Raw genomic sequence first — 20,784 nt, 5'->3', positions numbered from 1 at the left:
AGCGCACCTCCCGAGGCCAGGCACCTTGGCCGGTGGGGTAGCTCTGTGGCTTGGCCACGGAAAGGGCCGGTGGAGACTAGTAGCCGGACCTGGCCTGCACTCTTGCCCGCCCCCTCTGCCAACGGGCGATGTCCCTTCTGCTCGGAGCTCTGACTCAAACCACGTGTGTGCTCCAGACCCGGCCGGGTCCTGCCACCTGCTCTCGGGGTTGGGGGGCGGGTGGCCGAGTCTACCCTCTGAAGATCAGCCCCTCCAGGCCCTGGGAGGTGGCGACGTGCACGAAACCGTCCCTTCTGGCACTGCCCACCTGGTACAAAAGCCAGGAGCCCCCGCCCGCCCTGCTTTTGTCTTCCCTTTGGCCAGCAGGACACAGTAGGCAGGGGCCTTGCGTTTAGGCCCAGAAGGCAGGGGTCCACCGGGGGCCCCAGGCCAGCAATTGCTACCTGTCAACTTAGAGCATCTCACCTGGGGAGCCCACTTCGGGCAGGCTGGCAGCACCCTCTTTTAGCAGACACTCGGGGTCCCCCGGCTGCAGGACAGGACGCCGGCCGGGGGTGCCCACCAGCTCTGAGGCTTCTGCCGGGGGGGGGGGGGGGGGGGGGGGGGGACTAGCGGCCAGGTGGGGCTGCCCCTGCGGCAGGTGACCGGCGGCGTCCCAGCTGCCCTGACCTGGACAGCGGCTTGCAGCAAGGCGGGGCCGGGCCTCCTGAGTCTCTAATGAATATTAATGAGCCGAGGATGGCGAAAAAAATTAATCTGCCTGATCCTCCGATTGGTGCTGTGGTAACGATATGAAATCTAATTATTCGTCCCAATATTTCTAACCCTCAAACTGAGACTGACAGCCTCCCGGTAGGTTTAATGCTTATCGCTCGCAGGAGCAGCATGCTCCCGGCATGATAAAAACACGCACGGCTTTGCTGACGCTGCAGAACCCTCGCTCTCCGTGTACTTCCCGGAACAGAGGCGGCCGTGCCCCGGTCCCACTGGGGCCGAGCGCCTGCGTGCTGCCGGCCGCCCCGCACGACAGGGCACCACTGCCCTGCACCGACTCCCAAGACGGTCTGGGGCTGCCCGACCTGGCCCTGTGCTCCTCCGCACTTACATGGGGACGGCTGGGGACAAGACCTTCCCTGGCCTCCCGGGGCTGCAGGGCCGGCCCCCACCCTGCCCTGCCGGCGCCCCGTGGAGGGGCGGACACAGCACCTGGCTGCCCAGTTACTGGTTTTCCTCCTCCCGTTTTCCCCTCCAACTCCGAGCAGCCTTGGAACAGAAGCCCCTTTCTCTGGTGCCCGAAGGCGCTGGCCTGAGGGGGGCCCTCTTCCTGACCGACCCTGCCCTGCCCATGGGCAGTGAAATGGGGTGTAAGCCCGGAGGGACGGCCTGGCCCTTCTGCCAAAACCATCGGCCTGTGCTCCCGGCTGCCTTCCCTGCACAGACGCCCCCAGGCTCGGCGCCCTGTGTCCAGCTCACCCTGGACAGGCCGTGTCCGGGTTCAGGAAGACGCCCCTGCACCCACCCTGCCTGCAGCCCCTTGGGGTCCTGCCTGTCCCTCCCTCCCGGGTCCAGGACGGCCCCACCCAGCCCTGAGATAACGGGCAGCCTCTTGAAGTTCTCTGGGTGCATCTGGGACCACTCCTTGTCTCCCCCAACAAAGAGGTCAGCGTCTGGATTCTGTGCCTGCCGATAACCATCAGAAACTCTATCTCTGCCGCATCCGCTGAGGCCGTTCCCAAACCTCGCCGCGCATCTCAGGCAGCACCGTCAGGGGGAGGTGGGGGCCGTGCTCTGGCATGGGGAGGGGGCGGCCCAGCCCAGCGAGCCGGACCGCTCTGCACAAGGTCAGCGGGTTTGCCAGTCCCCCCGGTCACTGTAGGGCAGGTCAATGGGAGGTCAGGGCTGGGGCGGGCCCGGGCTGGGCTCTGACTCAGGCCCCCACCCACCTCCTTCCTTCAGCTCATCCTGACAAGTCCTGTCTCCATCCTGCTTACCCTCCCAGAGGCAACCGCCTTTCTGTCTTTGCCTCCCCCATACCCTGTGAAGAGCCCATTTCACAGATGAGGACTGAGGCCCACAGAGCTGAATGATGCCCAAGGCCATGGGAAGCGGCTGTGTGCACACAGGACTGACCCAGGGTCTGCATGATCTCTGCTTCCATCCACCCATCCGTCCACCCATCCATTCTGAACATTTTTTTGGTATCTGACTGCCAATTTTAGCACTGGCTGGGCTTCTAAGCCCTGGGATGTGGCAGCCACAGCTGGATCAGGGAGGGACCTGCCCAAGATCACACGGCAAACTAGTGCAGGAACCACTCTTGACCCGACTCCTGCCGAGCTCTGTGCACTCACTCTGTGTACTTCCTGGGGTCCCATCCCCAAAGTCTTGTGAGTGGGGAAACTGCCAGGGGAGCCACCCTGGTCCCCCCTCCCACCTGCCAGTAGCCCTGGGCCTAAGAAAACCAGCCGGGAAGGGTCGTCGCACCCCACTGGTTCCCCTCTCCCTCCTTCCTCTCCAAACAGCGGAGACAAACGGCCTGGCGGCTGATAGGACGATATGGGGCGGGAGGTGCGTGGGGGAGAGAACTGGGGCCCATCAGCTGAGCTCGATAAGGGGCCCGCTGAAATGTTAGCAAAAATATTTAGACAATAACTGGAGTATCGGAAAGGCGCGCGTATCTTTAAGAAATCAATCATCACGGACGGTGTGTCTGGACACTCGGCGCCAAGGCGCAGATAGCGCCTGCTGGGGAGATAAGGGTTAATCAAGGATTTAATTCTGCAGGAGATAAAGCCCCAGCGAAAAGCAGACGAGGCTCCTTCCTCCCGCAGCTCCTCAGCAAGAGCCTCAAAGGCCACTGGCTTCCCTGGCGTTGGTCCCTCGCTCCCCTCGGACATTATCTCTCCGCCTGGAGAGAGTCTCCAGCCTCGTGCCAAGTCTCCCCAGGCCGACCTGCGCCCTGGGCCCAAGGAGGACAAAACCCTCCGAGAGGAGGAGGCTGCGGGAGGGAGGGGAGGGCCAGGCGGGGACGTGGCTGGGACCTGTCCCTACGGAGCCTGCAGGGGTCTGGGGTTGGGCGGACGTGGGGTGCAGTGCTCCCTCTGCTATCGGATCCCGGTCATTTTAGCGTCATTCAACCTATCGGAGCCTCAGTTTCCTCATCTGTAAAATGGGGAGCTGCCTCGTATGCTGTAGAGGAGGAAGACCAGGGTCTGTGCGTGAGGATGGGCACACCTCAATGTGTGTGTGTGTGTGTGTGGGGGGGGGGGTCTGGAGCATACACGTCCATCCTGGAAGGGACTGACTGTCCCCAGAGGAGGGACCAGAGGACAGAGGAGCAGGCCACACTCAGCCACACCCCTTTATCTTGTCATAGCTTATGAGAACTCAGAGCCCAGGATGGGGGGACTCCCAGCCCACCTACTCCTCCTTCCAACCTAACTGCTCCTCCGTAGCCTGTGCTCTGAAAAGTCAACTTCTGCTTGTATGCCTCCAGTGATCGGGAGCTCACTGCCTCAAGAGACTGCTCTGAACACCGTAGCTTCTGTCCACTTAGTGGAACCCCAGCCAGGCGCCTTTTACGGAGCCAACATCGACCTCGGAGCTTCCGCTGCATTCTCCCTGCTTGAGCCCTGGGACAAGAGGGTCATCCGTCCCGCGGGGCGGCTGGCCATACTGCCCGCCGAGCAAGCCATGCCCTGTGCTGGGCGCCACGTGCACATCGTCTCGTGGAATCTGCACGGCTGCCCCGGGAGCTTCACGGACAAGCCGCGGCTCTGCCCGCCCGCCCGCCCTCTCCTCTGCGGGGGGTCGGAGGGTCTGCGGGCTCAGGCCTCCAGGACCCTTCAGGGCCTCCCTGTGTCCCCACCGAGGTCCCAAAGGCTGAGGAAACAGAAGCTCAAAGAGGACAGGAGCCTGCCCGGGAGCGAAATAGCTATGAGGAAGGAGACCTTGGGATGTGGACCCTACGCCACGGGGATGGTCTGGCCACGCAGCCGGGAGCCCTTGGTCCTGGGCCAGCATCCGTTTCTCTGAGCACAGCCGCTGGGCTGTGCCGGGCAGTGTGGGTGGCCCAGGGGGCCTCAGCTTGGGGGAGCTGCTCCAACCTCCTGAGGGCCAGGCCCCAGCTCGAGAGCCTGGCTCAGGGGTGGGGTGGGGGCCGTGGACGGTGGTCTGAGGGTCTGCAGCTGGAAGCTCTGCCTGCGGCCCCCCGCCTGCCCGGCGGACACGCTGCAGGCCGAGTTCCCGGGGCCCGGGTTTCTGTGGCTGAGAAACAGGGGCTCTGACTCCCAGGCTGGAGCCGGACAGGGTAGTCAGGGCGGCGCTTGACCTCGCGGTATGGGGGTCCCCTCCCAGCCGTGCCGCTGCCTGCGGACAACACGGAGGCCAGCCAGAGGCCCACACTCGGGGCCTGGGGACCAGGAGGCCCAGCACCGCGGGGCACCTGGCAGCCAGGGTGTGCCTGGATCAGATCACACCCGAATGCGGCTTCGGGAACCAGAAAGGGCAATGGCCGCACGTTGGGTTCCTTGAGCCTGGGCTTGAGGGGACCGACCCAGGGCGCCTCCAGGCCTTTTAGACGAGTGGCAATAGGGCTCGGAGGTGTTTCTTGAGCAGTGGCACGGCCGGGCCCCTCCTGGTTCCCGTCACACCCATGCTGCCCATTCTGCTGCCCCCAACGTACTTAATCGGCCCGCACATCCGTGCCCTTTCCTAACCAAAACGTATATATATATATTTTTTAAGTAGGCTCCACGCCCAATTCAGGCCCGGACTCACGACCCTGAGATTAAGACCTGAGCTGAGAACGGGGCGCCTGGGTGGTTCAGTCTGTTAAGCATCTGGCTCTCGGTTGTGGCTCAGAGCACCATATCACGGTTTGTGAGTTCGAGCCCCGCGTCGGGCTCTGCGCTGTCGGCGTGGGGCCTGCTTGGGATTCTTTCTCTCTCCCTCTCTCTGCCCCTCCCCTGCTCACTCTCTCTGTCTCCCAAAATAAATAAATACACTTGAAAAAAAAAAAATAGACCTGAGCTGAGATCAAGAGTCGGATGGACGCTTAACTGACCACGCCACCCAGCGCCCCTGAAATGTATTTAAAGGGAGCCTGTGTGTCCCTGCAGGAAGACGCAGGCGACAAGACCCAGGGGGGCCACCTGGTTACAGACGGAGGTCAGAAAGCGCAGGGAGGCAAGGACACCGGGGCACCAGAGGCACCCTCGACTGTCGTGGGGAGGACCCAGGGGACAACGTGCATCGCGGCCTCTGCCGCAGGGGTCCCCCGGCTGCGACAGAAGCGGCTCACGTGCCCCGCCCACAAAGGCCAGGCCCGGATCCCCACTCGGTTCCTTGTTGCCTCCCCAAGTTCAAACACCAGCTTCTCCCTCTGTTTTGCCAACCTCTACTCATCCATCAGGGGCCCACGCGAAGAACCCCTCCTCCAGGAAGCCTCCCCTGCGCTCCTTCCCGCCTTCCCGGTCCCAGTGTCTCAGGTCCCCATCTCCGACGCACCGCACACAGAGTGGCAGGTGTTCCCGGGCTGGAATGTAGCCTGGCAGAAGGGGTCTGTGCCCCGGGCCGGACTCTGCCCTGCAGCTGGTGGCTGGGCTGCTGGGGCCGGGGCTCCTTACCGGTTGCACCTGCCCAGGGGACGAGGCTCTGCTCTGGATGTTCCCGCGGAAGGGGCCCCAGGACAGCCCCTCGGCCAGGCTGCGTCGAGCCCGCACGCACCTCTGCCCGTCCTGTAGCACCGGCTCCAGCTCGTCTGTGGGGAGAAACACGGGGGCTGTGAGGCGGGCCCAGTGGAGGGGACCACCCGGCCCCGCCACCCAGCCAGGTGCAGTCCCGCTCTGCAGCCCCCCAGTCCCCACGAGGAGCAGCTGGGGCGGTGGGGGGGGGGAGGGAGGAGGGGCTGCAGGGCAGAGGAGGGAGGCGGCCCTGGGGCCGGGGGCCTGAGCTTCCCGGGAGGCTGGCCAGCCTCTGCAGCAGGCCCTTGCCTGGGAGACAGCTAGGGGCAGGACGGGGTTCCTGAGCCGCACCGGAGCAGGGGACCAGGGCTGCTCCGTTAGGACACGTGTCTCACGCAGCCCAGGGCACTGCCGGCCAGCTTTCCCGGGCCGGGGACGCGATCCCTGCTGCTTCCGCCGGAGACGGTTCAGAGCAGAGGACGTGACGTCCACGAGGCTTGCCCCCGTCCCTCCGTACGGTCCTCCCAGCCCCGCCCCCATTGGATTGAGCCCCCCCAGATCCACAGAGCAAGCCTGTGCGGGCAGCTGTGGAAATGCGGGGCCTCGATTTCCACACCTCTGAGACGGGGACCCCAATACTTCCTTCTTCCTGGGGCTGCACGAGGCTTGGCCGCGTGAGTCTACCGACACCCTTAGCACAGGGTCCACAGCGGGGAAACCAAGTCAAAGCACCGAGCTCTCCCCCCAAAGGCTCAGCAAAGCCAGAATCTGCACCTGAGTGGCCCTGATGTTGGCTCCGCTCACTCCTGGCAGATCAGCAGGGACAGGGACTGGCGGGGACCCTCAAATGCTGCTGCCCCCGCGCCCCAACTTCAAACACCGGTTTCTTCCTCTGCCAACTTCTACTCATTCATCAAGGGGCCACCTGCTTTCTGGAAAGGTCTGGGCGCTGAGTCTTGCTACCTCTCTGCATGGTCTCCCTGAGCTGAGGGTGTGGACGCTCGGGGGCTGATGCCGCCCATGCCACAGGGCTGGGGGTGCAAACGCTCCGAGCTCCCGTGGCCCCGGCGGTGGCTCCCGCGGCACTTGGTGCACGGCCCCCCGCCGGATTCTGTTACATTTATACAGACAGATGGGCCTCTGTTGTGAGCCCCTGAGACCGTCATTCTCACTCGGGCAGGACTGCGATTTGGCCCGGCCTCGCTGCACGGGCCACATGACTTTCCGTAGCGGCCGAATGTCGGCCCCCAGAAGATACATCCACCAGGAACCTGTGCACGTGCCCTTATTTGGAAAAAGGGTCTGTGCAGATGTGATCAAGTCAGGAGCTCAAGATGAGACCATCCTGGATTATCTGATGGGACCCTAAATCCAATGACAAATGTCCTTATAAATGACACACAAGAGACAGGGAAGAGGGCCCCATGAGGACAGGCAGGGACCAGAGTGATGGGTTGGGAGGAAGCTGCACCTGGGGCCCTGGGAACTGTGAGGGGCAGGAAGGACCCTCCCCTGGAGCCTCCGGAGGGAGCGTGGCCCAGGCACACCTTGGCTGGGGGCTTCTGGCCCCAGTGCTGGGAGAGAGCAGATGTCTGATGTTTTAAGGCCCCAAGGTTGTACACAATTGTCAGGGCCGCCCTGGGAGACCCACGCCTGGCACGTTACCTGCCCGCCCAGGGCCTCGGTGTCCTCCCAGGACAAGGGGCTGGGGGTGGGCGTGCCCTCGGAGTGCCGTCCCTTCCCAGATCCCACACACTCTGCCCGGGAAGGCCGGGCTGCCTTGTGCCTCGGATGCCGTCCGGGCTGCCTGGGCCCACAGAGGCTTCACGTGGCCTGGCCTGGTCCCCAAGCGAGCGCTGCGGCCGCGGCCCCACTTCCTGGAGCCCCGATCAGGCAGGCTGTGGCCTTAATGGGCCCGATTATCAGATAACTGCCAGCCTAATGGCAGAGATAACGTGTAAATACGCCAGGAGGCCCGGCTAAAACGTTCTAAGTGGGTTCTTGTCTTCCCCGGGGCAGATAACATGGCAGGGGACCAGGATGAGGCCGAGGAGGCCGGCACCCCTTTACCAGCCCCCCAGAGAGGGGGGCAGAGGCTGGCACTGTCACTTTGCAGCTCGCCCATGAGGGGCCGTGTCCCTTGCAGACCCGCCCAGGACACCTGGGTCCCAGCCCAGGGCTCTGCCCACAGCCCACCCCCTCCCTGGCCCCGCGGGGCCCGTCCTCAGGGGCAGGGGTGTGTCTGGCCAGCACAAAGTCACCCACCCCTGCTCAAACGCTCCTACGAAGTCGGTTGTCTCCTAACATCCCCCACACGGACAAGGATGCTGGGGCCCCAAGAGGCCACATGGCTGGCAGGAAGATGCCCCTGTATCCTGGGCATACTGGATCTCCGGTCCCCCCTGCTGGCCAGCCCTCAGGGGACGGCATGTGTGAGGGAGGGATGGGGAGCACAAGGCCACCTAAAGGTGAGCTCGCCGGGCACTCACTTTTCCATCCACTCTTCCGTCAAGCCGTCCGATGGGTCAGAGCCCACGAGGCAGGAGCCTGTGCCCCGCACCCCTGCTCCCCTACTCATGGCAGCGGGTCAAGGGGGAATCGTCCAGAATCCCGACGCGGCCTGCCCGTATCCAGACGGCCAGAAACCGCTGGTCGGCCTGCGCGTGGGCTCTGAACCTCCATGCCTCTCTGGACCTCCCTTCTGCCGGGACCACAGACAAGACAGGGATGCCCCTGTCAGTGTCTAGAACATCTGAAACATCCTGGCCTTGTGGGGCACCGAGCTCCCCCCTCCCCCCGACGACGCCTTCCACCCGAGGCTGACGGCCCCCCTTCCCGTGGGAGGAAGAACTCGGGAACCAGCACGTGGGTGGCCGGCCTGGGGGTCCCCGAGGGCAGAGGAAGCGTGGGGGCGACCTGGCTTCCCGGGCTGTCCCTGGCTGGGCACACCTGCACAGTCCCGAGGTTTCTCCCTCGGGGCCCCGAGCCCTGGCGGCGATGGAGGAAAGGAGCAGAGCCAGGGTGCCTCCGCACCCCGCCCACCGGGCACCCACAGGCCAACAGCCATGCTCCCTAATCAGAGCCTCAGGGCCGGCAGGCCGAGCCTCCCAGATAACAGCGTGGCTGGCGTTTCCCACGGCAGCCAGTCCATCTTTGGGTATCATGCACCGCCAGAGGGTGGGCTGGCTCCCGATAAAGGGTGCCATTCTGCATGCCTGAGGGCAGAACCCACCACTCAGGCCTTGCTGGGGGCTGGTCAAGGCCTGGGAGAGGTGAGGCGGCCAGGGAATGGGGAAACCTGGGCTGGGGATAGGGCAACGGTCACCATAAAAACCCACCTCCCTGGTTCGGGGAGGCTGGTTCTGAGGGGCCGAGCATTTGCAGGGTGATGAGGAAGTGCACAACCTGTGCAACTGTACACGGTGGCCCTGGTGACGTTCAACATCCATGTGCTCAGATAACTTATTTCCAGCAAACGGTTCCTGTCCAACCCCTTGCGTAGCTGACAGAGGGCCAAGCGGTATCAGAGCCCAGTTAGCATCCGCCAGAGACCCTCTCTGAGCAGAAGTAAACCTGCATCAGAAAACATCGGGGGGAGGGGCGCCTGGGTGGCTCAGTCGGTTGTGTGGCCGACTTCGGCTCGGGTCATGATCTCGCAGTCTGTGAGTTCGAGCCCTGCGTCGGGCTCTGTGCTGACAGCTCAGAGCCTGGAGCCTGTTTCAGATTCTGCGTCTCCCTCTCTCTGACCCTCCCCCATTCATGCTCTGTCTCTCTCTGTCTCAAAAATAAATTAACGTTAAAAAAATTAAAAAAAAAAAAAAGTTTAAAAAAATTAAAAAAAAAAAAAAAAACGGGGGGAGGGGTACCTATTCCTGGCCCAGAGTGAATAAAAGTATAAATGAGTGAGGGCAAGGGGCCTCAGGGGTGGGAGGCACTGAGCCGGGGGCGGGGGTGGGGTGGGGTGGGGGGGAGGAGCTGGCAGGAAGATGGACAGGCAGGAAAACACGGTTATTTTTAAACAGCCTCTACGACAGCCGACAGCCGGAGGACCCGTGGCAGCCACGGAGGCGGCTCCCAACCACACCCACAGGGACCTGGGGCCATGAGCACCCAAGCCGCACCGCAGGCTCTGGCTGCAGGGGGCACAGAACCCTGGTCTCTGGAATCCTGGCTCAGCGCTCAGTCACGCCCGGAGCAGGCACAGCCTCTGCCCTCTGATTCTCTTTCGGGAGACGCGAGCGGTGACAGCCGTGAGGGTGGGCCAGCTGGAGCGGGCTTCCAGGTGGAGGTGTCCTCCTTCCCGGCAGCCTCCTGTGATCCCTGTTTCTCCCGGGCTCCGGAGCAGCGGGGCTGAGCGGGACAGAGACACCAGCTCCAGCTAGGTCCTGGCCATGACCTTCCGGCTCTCTGTGCCTTGGCTTCCATCCCCTCGGCTAGAGACGAGGGTGATCCCAACACGGTTCCCGGCCCCCGCTCGGCGGGCCTTAGCCAAGGGCTTGGGACAGTTGGCAGGCAGTCCTTTCCGCCACACTGGAGTTCCTCCCCCCGTGTACAGAGGGGTAATCGAGGCTCAGAGGGGTTAAGCTACTGGCTCAAGGCACGGGACAGGGAGGGGAGATGTGACCCGGAGCCCCAGCCGTGCTCACGGCCAGGGCCTTGACACCCTGCTCTGGCGGGATGCAGACGGCGGGAGCTCGTGGCGGGCCAGCCCCTCCCTGTCCTGTCCTGTCCTGTGGTCGACTCTTCCCGCTGTGTCCTCAGTTTCCCCTTCTGTAACGGTCTCCCCCCGTGGGGGTCAGGCTGTCACTACAGACACAGCATCAGGACAAAGACTAATTCATCCTGGCAAACAACCCACACACGTTATTTCCAGAACAAACACGCCGCACGGGGATTCAATTTCGCCCCCCAAGCGTCTGTGAGGAACCAGAGGAGAGGATTCAGCCTCTGCATACTTATATAATTTAAGTGTCTGCTTAGGTCTCAAAGCCCTCTGACGGCATCCCCAGGGGACCAAGGAGGCCGGCTCGGGATCCGCTTCTGGGGGCCTGGCGGAGGGGGTGGCCGGGTGACAGAACTGAGGTCTGGGCCCCAGCCCTGCCTCACGCCCCAGAGCCCTCGCGGTCAGCCTCAACAGCGTGCACGGTGCACGAGGAGGCCCCGGTCTCTCCGTCCTGCGGAAGCAGCCCAGAGGGCGCGGGGTCCCACGGGGGCACAACCACCCTGCCAGGACCGGACCCGACGTCCTTTCCCATGGGAGAGCCAGGGCTCCCGCCCAGACCGTGCGGCTTCAGGACCTACAGGTCTCAGCCCCCCGCCACCCCCCCACCCCAGAGGCTGGCTCGTGGCTCTGACTCGGGGCAGCCCTGCGGTTCGTGGGAGTATCCGAGCTTGGGGGCTGCCCCTGTACCCCACCGGCTGGCTGTTCCTTCCAGGAGCCAAACTGTGCTCGTGCTGCCGGCTGGTGGCTTCCAGAGCGCAAAGTCCAGCGGCCCCGTGGGCCCCGCCCTGCACGGTGGGCTCTGGGGCCGCACGAGGGCCCGGGGTCACCGCCAGCGCTCACCGATCTAACCCGCCGGGCCCCGCCCTGTGGCTCCCACGGGCCAGCTGGCCCCAGCTTCATCGGGAGCGGCCCTATCTCAGGGATCGCGCTGTTTGCCTTTGATAAAAGTCAAAAAAAAGGGAGAGAAAAAGAGGGAGAGGGAGCGGAAGAAAGCTCCAGGGGCCGGCTGTGGGGTTCTAGAAGTCTCCACGGGCGTGGGCCCAGAGCGGGGCAGGCTGGGAGGCCGTGTGTACTTCCAACACGTCCCATACCGACATGGAAACCAGGCCCAGAGAGGGCGAGGGACTCTCTCAAGGTCACACGGCAGGCCGGGGCCGACTGGGGCGAGTGGGGCGGTGCGGGGTGAGGCGAGCCGGCCTCTGTCCCCCCGGGCCTGGGCCTGGCTGGCACAGGCTGTCCCCCAGCGAGGAGCCAGGCAGGCCTCCTGCTCGCACACTCGCACAGACGTGCTCCCTGGACGCCCAGGGCCTGGAGCATCGGGCTAGCGGCCTGGGCCAAGGTCACTGGCTGTGAAGGCCAGTCCCTTCTCTGCCCTCAACTGAACCCTCCTGACTGGGAAGGCCCTGAGCTCGGAGGCCGGTGAGGTGCTAGAAAGACAGAGAGGTCGGGTGGCTCCCCCTCCTGCCTCACGGGGCCACCGCCGTCTAGGCTGTCCCCACGCGGCCACTGTCGCCCTCCAGGCTCTGTCCCCACACGGCTACCACCGCCCTCCAGGCTCTGTCCCCACGCGGCCACCACCACCTTCCAGGCTCTGCCCCACGCGGCCACCACCATCCAGACTGTCCCCACACGCCACTGCCATCCAGGCTCTGTCCCAACATGGCCACTGCCACCGTCCGGGCTCTGTCCCCACAAGGCCACCGTCGCCATCCAGGCTCTGTCCCCACGCGGCCACTGCCCTCCAGGCTCTGTCCCCACACGGCCACCACCGCCCTCCAGGCTCTGCCCCACGCGGCCACCACCATCCAGACTGTCCCCACACGGCCACCGCCACCGTCCAGGCTGTCCCCACACGGCCACCACCATCCAGGCTCTGTCCCAACATGGCCACTGCCATCCAGGCTGTCCCCACGTGGCTACTGCTGTCCAGGCTCTGTCCCCATGTGGCCACCGCCCTCCAGGCCCTGTCCCCACACGGCCACCACCGCCTCCCAGGCCCTGTCCCCACACGGCCACCACTGCCTTCCAGGCTCTGCCCCACGCGGCCACCATCCAGACTGTCCCCACACGGCCACCGCCGCCGTCCAGGCTGTCTCCACACGGCCACCACCGCCCTCCAGGCCCTGTCCCCACATGGCCACCACCATCCAGGCTCTGTCCCAACATGGCCACTGCCATCCAGGCTGTCCCCACGTGGCTACTGCCGTCCAGGCTCTGTCCCCATGCGGCCACCGCCCTCCAGGCCCTGTCCCCACACGGCCACCACCGCCTTCCAGGCTCTGCCCCACGTGGCCACCGCCATCGAGGCTCTGTCCCCACGTGGCCACTGCCACCGTCCAGGCTCTGTCCCCACATGGCCACCGCCCTCCAGGCTCTGTCCCCTCTGCAGCTTTAGCAGCTGACCATGGACCTGCCCTTCTGGAACAGAGCTGCCTTGGGGGGGCGGGGGCAGGAGACTGACCCCTATTAACCCGGCTGAGCCCCGGGGGCTTGAGAGCCTGGTTTGTATCCCACCACGGCCCCCTCCCAGCTGGACGGGTCACTTCCCTCTCAGCCCTCGGCTATTCCTTACATGAAATGGGGGTGGGGGGAAGAGTCCCCGCCTCACAGGTCAGCACAAGGCGAGGTGCATCCAGCCAGGCCGCCAGAGTCCCACATGACGCCGGCCGGGCTCTGCCCCTCCGGGGGTCGCCACTCCTAAGACACATGCTACCAGCACCAGCTCTCAGCGGTGACGGAACCTCCAGCAGCACCACAGGGCCCCCAGTCCCTGCCTCCGAGCCCGCGTGGGACAGTGGGACCCAGCGGCAGCCACCGCCAGTGGCTCGCCGGGACACCCTCGGCCCCCGGCGCGTTGGGAGATCTGGGGCCTGTACCTGCCTGTTGGGAGGGCAGAGCCTGGTGACCCGGGAACACCAAGCAGGGGCCGCGTGGAGGGCCCCCTCCTGGACGGCCCTGCTCGTGTGCAATCCTCCTGTGCTCCGGCTGGAGGAGACCAGGTCCCCATCGGCTTCTGGGAACATCTGTACCTGCTGGGGCCCACCCTGTCGGCCCGTTTTTGCTTCCTGTGTACACATGGGGCCACAAGGCCAGAGGAGGGGGACTCGGGACAGGCTGAGCCGGAGGCGAGGAAGGCACGGGGCTGTGTTCCAGCGGGTCGGGGAGGTCAAAGTACACGGTGGGCGGCCAGGGGCTCCACGGGAGGCCTGTCCCGATGCTGCCTCTCCCCAAACCCGGACACCAGCCGGAGGTGCCCACTGTCCCCTGGGACAGTGCTAAGACGCCCCCCAGGCTGCTGTCCTTCACGCCATACCACCCCGCAGGCCCCGGGAAGCGTACGCACGCCCACAGAGACTGGGGCCCCAGGGCCAGGAGACCCAGAGCCGTGGGGCCAGCCAGCCAGCATGTGCCCTGGACCAAGCCATACCTGAATGCCACGTCGGGGAAAAAAGGGGAGAGCCTGATTCCAGCCCTCCCTGTCACCAGTGGCCATGGCACCTTTGGCCAGACCCCACCCCATCTCAGGCCCCAGGATCCCATCTGTGAATTATGGGGACACGGTGTTGGGGAACAACGGCGGGGTCCGTCTCCCCTTGCCAGTTGACAAAAGCAAGACTTGGAAAAGCTGAGGGACTGTCCGAGGTCACAGAGCCCAGGTCCCTCGGACCTCAACCTAGGCCGCGTGTCCTCACTCACAGTGGATCTGGAACGTCAGGTGGCCGGGACACCCCTGACGCGGGATACCGGGATGCCCCGGCAGATCTGGAAGCACGGCCGTGGCCCCATTTCACAGGTGGGAGCAGCGAGGCTGAGCGGGGCAGAAGACGATCCCTGTGTCCAGGCAGTGGCCCCACGGCATTTAGTACGGCCACGGTGGAAGGAATCATCTGACGTGTGCTGCTGTCTGCCAGGCACGACAGGGCGAGGGGGCCACAGACACACACGCGATCACTTGAGGCCTCGACGGATTAGTGGCTCCTGGGGATCCCGGGTGAGGGTTTCCACCCTGCCTCCGGCCCCGGCGACCCCACAGAGCGTCCCCGGAAGGTGCAGACCGCTGTGGGAGGGCCAGGGTCTGGGGAGAGGCAGCCAGGAGGCCCAGGGCCTGTGAACTGAGGACGTGTATAAAAACGGGGACCAACAGCTGTCATCCTTCAGATTTCATCTACGAGCTGGGATTTCTGGCCTCACGGGGGCACCATGGCACAGCCGGACAGTTGGGCTCTGGCTCCCGCAGGGCTATGACCCCTGAGAGGGTGACTGCCTCTCCTCAGGACGACGCCCCACCCCTGCACCTGTTCCCAGGGACCTCCCTGACCCACTGCACACGGGGGCCACTCCCGGCTGCCCCCACCCCAGACCCACCACCGCTCAAGAGGGTCTCCAGCTTCTCTGCCCACGGTGGCCCCACCGGCTTCTGGGCCTGGATGCAGGCGTCCAGCCTGCAGAGGCCCTTCCTTCTCTCCCCAGCCCGAGGTTTTCAAAGGGTCTCAAGCCCAGAACCTCCCTTCCTAAGGTGGTCACAGGGGGCCAGGCTGGAGGGGGTGGGTTCCGGAGCTCGGACCCTGAGGCCTCTCTCTCCCCTTGGCACGGGGCCTACCTGCCAGGAGGCGACGGCGGCCCGCCCAGCCCACACCTGCCCGAGGTGCGTTTGCCACTGGACGTGGGCCTATGCCACTGGGCGTGGCGCCATTTGTCCCAACCCTCCTCCTGCCGCCAAGCACTGCTCAGCGGCTGGGTCACGTGGGGCTGGCCCGAGCCCTGGGGGAGCTGGCGGGCAGGCGGCGTCCCTGGGAGCCACACAGAGGGGGCTGGCGGGCCCACACCACAGCCAGCTCTGCCGCGGGCCAGTGGGTGCCGGCCACGGTGCCCCCCACGGGGCATGACCCCGGACGCCTGGCCGGGGACCTCCGTGTGCCTGTCCCCCATGCAGGCAGTGGGGGCGATGCCATCGGCTACCGGCCCCTCCCTGCCTCTTGGCCTTGTCACACCCTGGGCTCCCGTCACCTCTAGTGCTAGGGGTGCTGACGGTTGTGTCCTGGAGGCCCTGAGAGTGCCTGCGACCCAGGGGACACCCGTGTCTGGAAGACGGTGGCTGGAAGCAGGGACCACCGTGGGTCTGCACCGCCAGCCAGCAGGGGGGCAGTGGCACAGACGGCAGCCCTCAGATGCTGGAGCCCCGATCTGCCCCCGCCCCACCCACCAGCTGGTGCCTGTGAACCTCCCTCCCTATCGCCGAAACATCGCTGGAAATTATTGATTTTTTGACACAGAACAACAGCCCATCTTTATCGGGCTGAACCCTGGCCCCAGCTAATGGTGGAGCTGGGGCCTCCTGGGAAGGCCAGCAGCCCAGGATGGGGCCTGCAGGGGCCCTTCACCACTGGGGGGGGGGCGGGCGGCAGGCTCAGGGAGAGGGGTCCGGGGGGCTGGGAGGGGCAGAGAGTCCGCGGCCATCCGGACCAGTCCCCGCGTGGGTGGTAGGGGCCCCGCGGGCAGCTCAGAGCCAGGTCCGGGGGGGCGGTCACAGTGGGGGCTGCCCTGAGCTCTGATCACCCCACCTGAACCCCCAACCCGGGGCTTCTGGGGACCTGGTTGTGCCGTCAGACACTTCCCCCTCGGGCACGGCCAAGAGCAGCTCGTCTGGCAGGAGGGGACAGGGCGGGTGGTGGGGCCTGAGACCCCTTAGCAGTGTGCGCACTGGGCCCGACGCACCCCGCCAAGACGACCTCCGATGGACGAGGTCTCCCCTCAGCCCCGTGGGATCTCGAGGGGGTTTCCAGGAGCCTCGAAGTGGGAGAACTCATGGTGCCTCCAGCCTTCTTGAAAAGCCAACTGGCCTGGGTCTCTGGGCCTCAGTCTTCCCGGTTATGGAGTGGGGAGAGGCAGTCCCACCAGCTCCCGGACCCGGGTACTCTGGCCTTGGGAGACCCTGAGGCCTGAGCGCTGGGGTGGGGGTCCCTGGCTCTCCCCTGCCCCGCCTCATCCTGGCAGCGGGCTGGAAGCAGGATGTGTGATAAGGTAAAGAAAATACCTCCTGTGCAAACAGCTTATCTGGCTCCTATCGGTGTCCTGGCCCCTGCCCCCTGTTTTTCCAGGGGCCGACGCCACCGGGGGCCCTTCCTTCCCGTCCAGCCTCCAGCTCACCACCTCCTGGCCTCTGGCCTGGCCACGCACCCCGTTCCCTGCCTAGGCTGGGGAGCGGCCAGGGGTCCGGGCCCGGCCTCTCCTCTGTGAACTGAAGGGTAGGCGGGTGGGCAAGTGAGGGTCTGGGCAGAGCCTGGGTGGTCGCAGGGGTGAAGGCCGACGGGACGGCCCTCCTACCGCTGCCACTGCTGGTGGCCTGGGTGCTGCCCCCAGCCTGGCAGGTGCCTACCTCCACCCCGGGGGCGTGGCAGCAGCAGGCATGGAGGTCAGAGGTCAGCTGGCACCATGGAGAATAAGACGCTGCCACCACCCGTGGCCCGGAGAGCCCTCAGGGGTTACAGAGATCCTTCCAGAAAAGGCAGCCTCCTGTCCGCCCCGCCCACAAAGGAGGCACTCACAAGAGGAGGGCCTGGGCCTGCCCTGCATGGAACCCCTGACACCTGCCTTCACAGCACTGATCGGCTCGCCCTCAACCCCGCCCCCCTGCAGCACAGGCGTGGTTATTCTCCTCCTCACAGACGAGACCAAGGGTCAGAGCGGACCCGGCCACACAGCGAGGCGGGTGACGGAGTTCAAACCCAGAGGTCTGACCCCATCCAGGCCTCCGTCCTTCAGGCCCCTTGAAGGGGAGGCAGGGAAGAAGGGGGCTGGGCTGGGGCAGGGGTCCAGGAAGCGGGGCGGGAGGCTCCGAGTACAGAGGGCACTGCCCCCCGCACGCAGCAGGGGCAGCTCCTTCCTACCTCGCCTCTGCCCCGGAGCCCTCGGGGCGGCCGACTGGGCCCCAGATGGGGGCCCGTGCCCGCAGCTGGGCTCCGTGGGGGTGCTCGTGCCCAGCTCCACACCTGGCACAGGGGTGGCATGTGCCCGCCCTCCAAGACCCAGCAAGGCCCCTGGGCCCTGGGGCGGGGCAGGGCAAGTCCCACAGAACCGCCCCAGGCAGTGGCAAGGGGACGGGTGGCGGTGGGGCCACCCTGACGTTACCCCCGATCGGCTGTTACTGATGCGGCCTTCGGGGTCCGTTCAGCCCCACGGTGTGCACAGGGAGACGCGTGCCGACAGAACGGTTAGGAATCCTCGGGGAATGTGCTTTCAGAATCGTTTCTCCCTCTGCCGGTAGAGATTTTGCGGGTCGGCAGGGCCACGACGACAGTCCTCGCCACCCTATGCCTGTCCGCACGGAGGTGACCGTGCGGGATAAATTCCTAGGAGGGGACTGCGGAGTCAGGGCCAGAGCTCGCGGCTGTGGCGTGCGGCGCGGCCAGGGGCACCCGGATGTCTGTGAGCTCTCGCCAGGAGGGCAGGGACGGGCCCGGGGCCCCAGGGAGGCCATGACACCCGACGGATGCCCACACATCTGGCCCACCTGCCCGAGGCGGCCTTGCCCTCGGGGGCCGGGCCTGGCCGAGGGAGGGCTGACCCAGAGGCGGCTGCAGAGGGGCAAAGGCGGTCCTGGGCGGGGGAGGGGGCCTCCCCGCGACGACGACGACGACACACAAAAGCCCCAGCGATAGCATCACGCCGTGTTTCAGGCCCAGCTCGGCCCTTTCGGGCAGGATATGACCAGCCCTCGAACCAATGGCGGGCCCTTTGTCCCATCTCCGGGGACCGATCTTATCGGCCGCATCCACGGCCGCCGTAATGGAAAAACACGGTGAGGAAATCAAAAGTTACGCAGAGAGATAGACGAATAATAAATAAATAAATAAATAAACATAAAGAGCCAGTGCTGGCTGCAGGGGAGGGGTCCCCAGGGGCAGGCGGGGGTGCTGCAGGTGGGGGCCTGGCTCCCATCCCGGGGGGGGTCTGACAGAGCCGCCGCACCTCGCCAAGCCTCGGTTTCCCTGCCTGTCAGGTGGGGCCGGGGGAGCCGGCTGGAGAAGGAACAGCCTGACGGGAGGCCCCGGCCGTGGCCGCACGGCCACAGGGAGGACCCGCACGGTGCCCAGGGACCGCTGCGCCCTGCCCGGCCCCCGTCATGTCTCCCGACGCCCCGGCCCACAGAAGGGGGCCAGCCGGAGGCCAGGTCCGCCCCGGTGCGAGCGGTGCCCCGCAGGCCCGGGGTAACGGGACGGGGACAGCGAGGCTGACGATACCGGAGTCAGGGACAGTGACCGTGTCGGTGACAGCGATGGTGACAACGTGAGCAACAGCAGGAGTCCCTCTGTCGGCCAAGGGGCTGTGCCAGTGCTGGTCCTGGGAAGAGGGCCCTGCTGGCGGGAACGGCCTGCTGTCACGCGCCAACCCTGTCAGCCCCCGGGTGTCTCCCAGGTGCGTCTGCCGCCACCTCCTCGTGGAGGCCCCAGGCCACGCGGCCAGGCTGTGCGGAGTCTGGGTTTGGGCCCCGGAGGAGGACAGCGAGGGGACCTTCTGGAAGGGGCCCCCCAGGTGCGGGCAGGCGGACCCAGACCTGCAGCCCACTGACATTTGGGAGGCGCTGGCAGAGCAAAGGCGGACGGACGCTCAGACACGGCCTGGGGCCAGGGGGCGGTCTGGCCGGGGCAGGAAGCCGGTGGGAGGGCGGAGGAGGAAGCCAGGCTCGATTAGCGCCCGCGGCCAAGATAGGCCACCCTGGCCACAGATAGCCGCTCCCGGAAGGCCGGTGAGGTCAGCGGGCGGCACGGGGCAGGCGGCCAGGCCCGGGCCCCCACCCGCCGCCGGGACGGCCGAGGACTCAGGCCCCGGCCATGCTCCCTGCCGGGTGCTGTGCCGCCCCCTTGCCCTCCGCCAGGCACAGTCTACACCCCGGGAGGCGTCGGAAAGCCCCTGGGCACCACGTGTGACAAGGCCAAGAGGGGCTGGGTGAGGGGACCTTTCCCTGGGAACCAGGGCCGCGAACTCAGTCCACTCAAGCGCCCGGTGGTGGTGGCCAGAAACGGTCACTGAACCTCTCTGGGCCTCAGTTTCCACATCTGTAAAACGGGGAGCACGGCACCTGCTGCCAAATTTCCGTCAGCTTGTCTCCCGAGTCCACCCCCTGCGGTCCCGCCACAGGGCCTTTGCTCGGCTGCGCTGTAAAGGCCGGCTTACCCAGGGAGTCTGCAGCTTGCTCCCCGGCCCAGGGCGCCGTCTGTGCACATCCCCGCGGGTCAGGGGCATCTCCTCGCCCAGCGCCAGCTGCCACGCGCTCCCCTGCGTTTCTCTCGGTTAGTGTCCGAGCCCCTCACGGTGCTGTCACAGGCCCCGGCCCCCGGGTGGGGTGAGGCGGACGACGGAGCCAGCCGCGGCAGCGAGCCATCCGGCCAGGGCCCGTCTGGGTGCCGGGTGGGGAGCCACTAACCGCGGGGAGGGGCTGCCCCGGGGGCGAGGGGTCAGCAGCCCAGCCGTGGGGGATGCCACGCTGCCAGCTCCGTGCCTCAGTTTCCCCACAGAGACGGGCAGTGAGCTCTGGCTGCGGATGCCCCCTCTCTGCGCACGGCCTTTCGGGGGTGCCGGGTGTGGCCTGGTGCCCCCCGGGGAAGCGCAAGAGGTGGCATCCGTGCGGGACAGGCGGCCACGGAGGCCACGGCCCCTACCTCAGCCGTGTCCTGGGGGTCCTGTCTACAGGGCCTCGCTCAGAGGGGTGGGCGGGCCTGAGCTGTGGCGGTGGATGCCAGCCAGGGGTTCAGGCCCCTTCTCTGGCCCAGGGACCAGCGGTCTGGGGAGCGTGTCCTGGCAAGAGCCCACGGGCGACCCTCAGCCTGTGACAGCTGAACCCCATTTCCTATGGGATGCCGCCCCCTTGATCTGAGCTTGCCTCCTCCCTCCTCACCCCTGCGCCCGCCCCAGTCCCAGCGGGGCGCCCTCTGGCCTTCCCTGTGCCCGGTGCACCGTCCCCAGCGGCTCCCCCCCTCTTCTGGCCCGTGAGCTCGGCCAGGCCTGTTCGGCATCGCTCCCTCTCTTTTTCCAGAGCCTCACCCCTCGGCCGCGTGACGTCGTCGCTTCCGGGTTATTCTGTCTCTGTCTCCCTAACTCGAACCTCAGTGCCCTGGCCACCTGGACGCTGCGGGCCCCGAGCAGGTGTTTGACATACAAGTGTTCGTGGAGTGAATAAACGACCTTCTCCTGCCGGCTCCTGGGCCGCAGAGACCAGGATGTTTTGGCCCGAAGGCCTGTGTCACCCCCACGACACAGCTCCAGGAGGGCAGGACCACCACCCCTTGTTGCCGGGAGCAGTGGCACGGCTGGCCCCCTGCAGGTGTCTGTAAACAGCTGGGAAGGCGGGCAGGCTGGCTGACCACGGGGGCACGCAGC

At 66.0% G+C, this 20,784-nt stretch overlaps 1 protein-coding gene across 2 annotated transcripts in view; it reads right to left on the bottom strand.

Annotated features, from left to right (window-relative positions):
• Positions 1 to 20,784, bottom strand: part of ZFPM1 (zinc finger protein, FOG family member 1) — a 65,706-nt gene that overhangs the window by 8,882 nt on the left and 36,040 nt on the right. The window contains exons 1-2 of one of the 2 annotated variants that reach the window (XM_081791351.1): positions 16,784 to 16,912; positions 5,628 to 5,761 (exon numbers count right to left, since the gene is read on the bottom strand). Coding sequence is in view for 1 of the 2 variants with exons in the window: in XM_081791350.1 (XP_081647476.1) it covers positions 5,628 to 5,761 (134 nt within the window). In the remaining variant the exon portion in view is untranslated. Of the gene's footprint in view, positions 1 to 5,627; positions 5,762 to 16,783; positions 16,913 to 20,784 lie in introns of those variants that run through there. The other variant, XM_081791350.1, reaches the window with a different exon arrangement.

Source organism: Panthera onca, chromosome E2 (assembly GCF_046562875.1).
Source record: "Panthera onca isolate mPanOnc1 chromosome E2, mPanOnc1 haplotype 2, whole genome shotgun sequence".
Lineage (NCBI taxonomy): Eukaryota > Metazoa > Chordata > Mammalia > Carnivora > Felidae > Panthera > Panthera onca.
This window is presented reverse-complemented; position numbering and strand designations above follow the sequence as displayed.